The sequence below is a fragment of the Vigna angularis genome, chromosome 3 (genome assembly GCF_016808095.1).
Source record: "Vigna angularis cultivar LongXiaoDou No.4 chromosome 3, ASM1680809v1, whole genome shotgun sequence".
Classification (NCBI taxonomy): Eukaryota; Viridiplantae; Streptophyta; class Magnoliopsida; order Fabales; family Fabaceae; genus Vigna; species Vigna angularis.
The window spans coordinates 6321880-6329956 of record NC_068972.1 but is presented as its reverse complement, the minus strand read 5'-3'; the positions used below and the strand labels follow the sequence as shown (position 1 = coordinate 6329956).

At 32.3% G+C, this 8077-nt stretch overlaps 2 protein-coding genes across 6 annotated transcripts; one reads left to right on the top strand and one right to left on the bottom strand.

Moving 5' to 3' along the window:
• The first annotated feature begins 584 nt into the window (after positions 1–584).
• On the top strand, positions 585–1471 carry LOC108326357 (heavy metal-associated isoprenylated plant protein 12). Its single transcript, XM_017559822.2, has 3 exons — positions 585–758; positions 960–1038; positions 1130–1471. Exons 1-3 carry the CDS (start codon positions 747–749, stop codon positions 1345–1347), a joined length of 309 nt encoding a protein of 102 aa, XP_017415311.1. The 5' UTR covers positions 585–746; the 3' UTR covers positions 1348–1471.
• A 1228-nt stretch (positions 1472–2699) lies between these two features.
• Positions 2700–6890, bottom strand: LOC108326356 (pentatricopeptide repeat-containing protein At3g60050). 5 transcript variants are annotated; one of them, XM_017559820.2, is made up of 5 exons: positions 4993–6890; positions 4722–4784; positions 3715–3944; positions 3051–3079; positions 2700–2981 (listed from the first exon to the last, which is right to left on the bottom strand). In XM_017559820.2, the coding sequence occupies exon 1, from the start codon at positions 6506–6508 to the stop codon at positions 5069–5071; it is 1440 nt and encodes a 479-aa protein (XP_017415309.1). In that variant the 5' UTR covers positions 6509–6890; the 3' UTR covers positions 2700–2981; positions 3051–3079; positions 3715–3944; positions 4722–4784; positions 4993–5068. The 5 variants fall into 5 exon arrangements, with proteins under 5 accessions (XP_017415309.1, XP_017415305.1, XP_017415310.1 ...); XM_017559816.2 differs by having other exon boundaries at positions 2700–3079; XM_017559821.2 differs by lacking the exon at positions 3051–3079.
• Between the last annotated feature and the right edge of the window lie 1187 nt (positions 6891–8077).

The window sequence follows — 8077 nt, the reverse complement described above, 5'->3', positions numbered from 1 at the left end:
ATAAGTTAATGTTAATAGAGAAACTTTTTTGTCTTACTTTTTGTATCTCAGTGTTATTTTTAATAGTAGCCACAATCACAGGAATAATAATATTATAGACTGAAGCTGCAAAGTGACAGTCTTTCATCTAACTTGTAATTTTAATTAGATTTGTCGTGATGAGTAGACCATGAGTTGGTGCCTCATTGCCATTGCTGTAAAACAATTCTTAATTTAAAGTGATGGATTACCATGAATCTCAATATCGCCGTTTATCTTTTAACTTCCATACATGCTTCTTTTCCCTTTCCACATATTTCGCTTTTTTAAATATTGTTAACATGTTCCCTGACGTGATCAAATTCTTTTTCTTTACGTACAAAAATATAACAAGTTGACTGACTGTGTGAGAAGGTACATAGGAAATCAAAATGAAAATATTGTTAGATTTTTTATTTTTTTCTGATAATTCTTCCACTGATAGAACACTATGGTTGAGAAAATTTTACAGAGAAAGAAAATTCACCCGGCGAGTAACACAGTTCATCACGTCAACGTTTGTCCTTTGTGTGCTATTGAGTTGAGCTATGCTGGCCAACAGTTTTGCATTTAAAGTGTCCATCTTTTGGATGTAGCACACACAGACACACCCACAAATAAAAGAAGATATCCACAACCGCACGCCTTACTTCTATTACAAAGGCCACACAAGTTTTCGACCCTTCATTACCCTTTTTCTTCTTTTCACGCACATCTTCCTCTTCACAATGGAGGCTCAGGTACTGTTTTTCATCTTCAATCATCTGCAATATTTCTCTCTCTCGCTCTCTCTTTCTTAGTTTTTATTCCACATGCACATGTTAGTGCTTGTTTGGTTATATTTCTATGTATAATTTTTAACTCAAGTATTTGATGGAAATTTTGTTTATCATTCTCTTGCCTCTGTCTGCATTTGCTGTCCCTCACTGGATCCGTAGCAGAAGGTGGTATTAAAGGTCCTTACTATGATAGATGAAAAAACAAAGAAGAAAGCAATAGAAGCAGCTGCAGATATCTATGGTTGGTGTTTACTTATAGTTTCATTTTCGTTCTGGTCATTGAAAACCTTTTCTTTTGATCTGTTTAACTGTTGTTCATTTGAACAATATAGGGGTTGATTCGATAGCTGCAGATGTGAAGGAACAGAAGTTGATAGTGGTTGGCGAAATGGATGCAGTGGCGGTGGTGAAGAAGCTGAAGAAAGTAGGGAAGGTAGATATAATATCAGTTGGACCTGCAAAGGAAGAGAAGAAAGAAGAAAAGAAAGAGGAAAAGAAAGAGGAAAAGAATGAAGAGAAGCCAGAAGAGAAACCGGAAGAGAAAAAATAAAAGCAATACATATCATCCAAATTTTCAAATTCTTCCCCTCCTTTAAGATATCCCGATATAGATATTAAGCAGCAGATTGTTCGTATAGTTTATGAATAATGAAAACTTTTCTCGGTTCGAATTATCTTTTTGAGTTTGATGATATCTATGCCTTCTGCTCGTTCTTATAAATTGTACCAAGAGTGTGCAGAAGGAAAAAAAACTGGTACAGTGAGAATCCTCTTCCATTCTTTGTGGATCACTTTCTATCAGCCAATGGAAGCATGGTTCAAAAGGGGTTAAGGGTGTGCTCCCTCCGCTTAAAGAATAAGTGAAGGCAAAAAGTGGCTTTTAAATCTTTCTTCTGAGAGATAGATAACTTAAAACACTCAAGGTTCTTTGAAAAGGAAAGCATTTTAATTTATTATGTTCTGAATCATTTGGTTAGCTTTGGCTGTACATATGGCCAAGCATGTCACAGAAGTCCACTAAATTTTATGACTGTTCTGACATGAAAGTCTGCAACCATTTAGCTAGCTACTATCATTTTCCGGACAAAATTACTTAAAATAAGAAAAAACTTGCGACTGTTTCAATAGTTTTTATGTCCTCTGTGTCTGTCTGCAACAAGTACCACCACAGTAAACTGTAAGTACTGACATTATGCCCAACATGTGAGCAAATAGTGAGAAGCCCAGAATGGATCGACATAGTTGAAGACTAGTGATACAACTACAATCGAAGATTGATGGTGTGGTGAGCAAAAAGATATCATGAAAAATACAAGACTAAACAAATAATAAAGGGCGGGGGGAAGGGGAATTAGAGGTTTTATGTGAAACAATAGAACGTTGTGCTGTGTGAATAGGAAATCCCACCTTATGCTTAGTAATACTGTAATAAGCACGGTCAATGTTATAGACATCATCATGAATCACTCAGATGTCTTTCAGTTCTTAAAATATGCCAACAACGAACTTAGTATGACTCTTGCGCGGAGAAGGTAACAGATTTCCAATGAACTTGACTATTTAAGACAGTAAATGGATTTCTCGTATACATGTTCCAATGCCTGGTACAAGGAGCTATTTTTATTTGGACTACTTTGATGAACGCGGATCTGAATAATGCTGAATCTGAATGCTTTTATTATTCGCAGATTTGAAGAACGGTTCAATAAAGTCAGTACTCTTAATCCGTGGAAGAAATAGGGGCCACTTGATTTCTAATTTTAAAATGCAATTTTATTAAAGTCAGCACTTGATTTTAAAAATTATCTATATTTAGACATTCAATGGTTCTTTTTTTCTAAATCCTTTTTCAATATTAGTAGAGTTTTGCTCGGCGGTGGTAGGGTTCAACAGCCAACACCCTTAGATGAAATGAAACGTTCAATTTTATCCTCAGTCTCATTCTCAGTATAGGAATCTCACACGGTAAGTATGTAATGGCTATAATAACCAGTCAATTCAATCAGGAATACAAAATAAACGAATAAAACCGTATTAGAAAGATCAAGGGGGAAAACACAATGCTGAATAGGCTTAGCTGACAGACCAAAAAAGCAACGGCCGCCTTCATCATTACATGTAGATACACAAGCCCCGGATGACGAATGTAAACACTTTGAGTCGCCAATCCATCCAACAGAAAACCTAAAAACATCAATCCTATGAGATTGTACAATCAGAGCGGGAACTTGAATGATGGATGTATACACTTACGTTCAACATTTATCCTGTATGATGTTTAACTGCAAGAACAGTGTTATAATGTGAGTGGTTTCAAAAATAAATCTAATACTAGGTAAAATAAATGTGAGAGGGTGAATCAAGAAAGTTTGGAAAAGACTTCAGAGATGACAGTGACTCTATGTACATGAAAAATTGCATCAACGTGTCCTATGTATCACTTGGCACGATAAATCGGAGAAATATTAAGCAAAAATCTGTTTGAAGGAGAATGAAAAGGAAGCCTTGTAAAAACAATTGAATCTGACATAAGTGGTTCCTACGTTGGGAAACTTTCTAACGAGCAAAGATGAAATTGTTGCACAACAAAAGCAGATGCAATTAGTTGTCAAAAATAAAAGCAGCCCTGATTTAAAACTTGGAAAGTAGCATTCCAAAAGGATAAGCCATGTACAATGCTACTTATTATACAGACGATTGTGTGCTTTAGGCAAAGAAGTGTTGTTATCTACCATAAAGTTATACACTTTAATATCTCTAACAACAGCATACGCTTTTGCAATAAAAAGATCTCAAGCGAGATGAATATATGTGAAGACACCCTTACTGTTGGACTGCTCCCACGGCATGATGACAGAATATGCCTATCAAGTATGAAAACAAAATATCAAGCCAAAAAATGAACCATAACAATAACCTGACAATAGAAGAGGATAAGCTTTCCAATCTTCATCTGGAATGTGGCATCAAACTGAATGGCTGCCCTTTGAAGCCACAGAAAAGCAACCAGCTTAAGCATGTGTGTGGAGATCAACTTAAATAATTACTGCATCTCTGACTATTGGCAATATTTGAAGCTGTTGTTTGTTGCTTGCTCCGGATTTTGGAACTCATGAACCAGGAAGATTAGTCTTACACCTCCAAAAGCTAAAAATTAGTGTTATATCAATTTCAGTTTATATACTTCAGTGAAAATAATCAAAAGTGTATTTTCAGCACAATAATTAAATATGTAAACTGATCAGTTATTATGAAAAGAGTTTAATGGTTATACACTGATAATGTAAAACAGGTTTACATTTTTACATTGTCACCCACTCACAAATCGCCACCATTGGTACAATTTTTAAGGTAATTATAGTAAAAGTCAACAAACTTGCTATACATGATAGTTTGTGACTAGATAACAATGTAAAACTACTTTACACAGTCAATGCATAGTGTATTTTCTCTACGGAAAACAGACATATTATAAACTTTTAACTTTACAAGTAATAAATTAGAACAAGCAGAAGATGGCTTAAAATCTAAAACTACTTTACACAGTCAATGCATAGTGTATTTTCTCCTACGGAAAACAGTCATATTATAAACTGTTAACTTTACAAGTAATAAATTTGAACACGCAGAAGATGGCTTAAAATCTAAAATACAATTACACCATTTATTTCTCCTTTTTCAGGGAAATAGAGGTAACATATGTTCCTCCAAAGCAGAAGAGCCAAATAGTGTACCTAATTAATCAATCAACTGTCAAGCATCCAGATTAAAAATGTTTTATGCACTTTAAAAGTTTTAAATAGTATAAGTAAATGCCACAGAATTAGTTCATAACACCACTTATAATTTAAATTAATTAACCTCAACGCTACACCAAAACAAAATGATATTTACACTATATAGAATCAAAGACAATTTAAGCACCTTATTCGTAGCAAATAAGCTCTTCGACAAATGCAGGCCGATATTAGCAAAAAGAAGTATAGCCTAAAATTGGTAAACAAAAAATATTAATAATATGTTATGAAAAAATGGCCATACAGGTTCAGAAATCAGTTACTAAGTGCAGAAATAAGTGAAAAGATGTGTGTGTATATATATATATATATATATATATATATATATATATATATATATATATATATATATATATATATATATATATATATATATATTGGCGGAGGGGGATACATACTTCATTATCCAGCTTCTAGTCAGCTGAACACGCAGCAGATCATGGGTCTCGGTTATCCAGATCAAAAGTCGATGCCTCATTTGTTCCGTTCGTATCTTGAATATATGTGAGTGTACTTGCTCTTCTCTGTCATCTGTCTTATCACTTCATGAGCAGCAGCAGTCTTTCCAGCATTCCGTAAACAACTCACTAAACTATCATAGACAACAGAGTTTGGACTACAACCTTTGGTTTCCATTTCCTTGAGCATTGAACATGCTTCATCAAATTTTCCTGCCCTGCACAATCCCCGAATTATGGAATTGTATGTAAAAACATTTGGAATTTGTTCTCTAGAAATCATATCTTGATACATTTCCAGGGCATTCTCAAGCTCACCAGCCACTACATATCCTGTTATCATTACAGTGTAAGCCACCACATCTGGGATACATCCATTCTTTATCATTTCATCAAAAAAATACTTGCAAGCATCCATATTTCCAGCTCTGCTAAGTCCATCTATCAATGTAGTGAAATGAAGCACAGTTGGATCTATACCCATTTCTCTCATGTGATTTAAGAGATTGAGAGCTGCAAGCGGTTTGTCCCCTTTGCCAAGAACATGAAGTAGAATATTGAATGTATGAAAATCTGGAAAAAATCCATTTCTACCCATCTCGTCAAACAGTCTGTGGAATTGATCCAACTTTCCAAGTCTGTACTTTGCATACATGACAATATTATAAGTTAAAATATCTGAAGAAAATCCATCAAGCAACATCTGCTGATAAACCCACTCAATCAACTTGTACTGTTTTAAAACAAGAAGACCATGCAGGATTGCGTTATAGCAGTGCTTAAAAGGCCTAAAGTTAAATGTCTTTGATTTTAAGAACCTCTCCACCAATTTCTTAGCCAATCCTGCCTCACCACAAGTACGAATCAAGATATTGAAAGTTCGAGCAGTAGCCGGAAGCTTTTTCTCAATCATTTCATCAACCAATCTCCACAATGCCTTAAACTCCTCACACTCCGCATATATGTTCATAACTAAGTGATATGCATTTGCAGTATGCCGGTAACCCTCTTGCTGACTACACCACACAAAAAACTTGTATGCCAGCTTTGCACACCTAGTTTTATTCTCAGAATTTATGTTCTTCAAAATTCCAAAGAGAACCTCCCTCACAAGAAGCCCTGATGGCCTCACATGCAACTCACCTAAAACCAACCTGGCATCGAGACCGGGACCATCTTGTCGGAGAACCTCAAGAACCCTCTTAGCATCTAACCTCACACTTTCTATGAACCCTTTCCTCAGTGAAAACTGCTTTTGGTTATAGCCCCAATCCTCGTTTAAACGGAGCGTTCCATCCACAGCAGAATCACAATTTAATTCTAGGTTTTTCAAAGGCTCCTCAATGCATTCAAATCCATCACCACCAAACGGAAGGCTACATAAACTCCGCAAAATAATCAAAGAATGGGAAAATTTGTGGACCACCTTTGGACCTAAAAGGGTTATTGAATTCATGGTTCGAATTCGAACCCATCATGTCTGACAAATGAGCAACAACTGCGATTTGGCCAATGGTAGAATGGAGTTTTCTTGCAGTTGAAGCTTCCAGAAGCCCAGTGTGCCAACGAGTGGATGGATATCCATCGGTTCGAAAACCAAGTTCCGGGAAAAGGATAGAATCTAAAAGAGCAACTAGAAAAACGTGAGGGCCAAAACAGCTTACCGGTGTCAGACGATCTTTTGAAATATTGGTTAAAACAATGTTGGCGATGTCCAGGAAAGGTATCATATAGTGTTGGAGTTCATTGTGAATGGTGCGAAGTGGAATGTGAAATAAGGTTGTTGAGAAACAAAAATGGCGACCCCAAAAACCCTAACAGGGTTATGCAAGGAGAAAGAAAACGCTTATGCATAACCGTCGTTTCATTAACGTTATTTTTAAAATTCAATTGGATTTGGGCCTTTCTGGTAGAATGGATTTGGGCTTTAAAGCAGCGTCCATGGGATTTTTTAAACAAATTTATCATTGAGTGTTTCATCCTACACCTCCAACATCTTTTCTTATAAATTCAAAAATTTCATTTTTAACCTTTTAACATCTCAATTTGCATCTTTAACTTTTAAAAAAATTATTTTTAACTTTAATAAAAAGATTTTTATTTTCTTCTCTTTCTTATTAAAAACACTTTAACAAATATTTTTCTATTTTCTTCTCTTTCTACTAAAACTATTCTGCATCACCTTAATAATAATATAATTTAATTTAAAATTTAAATATTATTTAATATAATTTTATATTTTAATAATTATAATAATAGTTATATTTAAAAATAAAAATAAAATAATTAAAATAATAATAACAAAAAATAAAATAATAATAATATAAAATTTGATTTGACATGTTAAAATATATTAAAATATTAAAATAAATTAAACAATTATTAAATTTTAAATAGAAACAAAAAATTTAAATATGCTAACGTTTTGTTTCTTATTTAAAATTTAAGAAATATTTAATTTAATTAAAAATAATAATATTATTTATTATATTTTTATAATTTAATAATTATTAAAATATGATTTATATTTTATAATAATTTTATTAAAAAAGTAAAAACAAAAATAACTAAAATAAAAGTAATAATAATGAAAATGAAAATAGTGTTTAAAATCACATTAAAAATATTTAAATATATTATATTATATTAAAATATTAAATAAAATTAAAATAAAAAAAATTTAAAATTTGTCAGATAGAAATCCGATAATATATTTTACGGATATGGATATCCGATTAAAAATTTTGTTTCTTATTTAATTTTAATAATTATTTAATTTAATTTAAATATTAATATAATTTAATATATTCAAATATATTAAATGTGATTTTAAATATTATTTTTAATTTTAATTTTTTTAATAAAAATATTATAAAAATAATAATTATATTTTAATAATTATTAAAATATAAAAGTATAATAAATAATATTTTAATTTTCATTTAAACGAAATATTTATTAAATTTTAAATAAAAAACAAAACCGTTAGCATATTTAAAAATAAATTCTATTTAAAATTTAATAA

What these genes read in the sequence shown, in the direction of transcription:
- LOC108326357 (XM_017559822.2), top strand. An exon ending in AGCAGCTGCAGATATCTATG is followed by an intron (nt 1,039 to 1,129) that starts GTTGGTGTTTAC and finishes TGAACAATATAG; the next exon opens with GGGTTGATTCGATAGCTGCA.
- LOC108326356 (XM_017559816.2), bottom strand. Translation starts at nt 6,508, where the DNA reads ATGAATTCAATAACCCTTTTAGGTCCAAAGGTGGTCCACAAATTTTCC.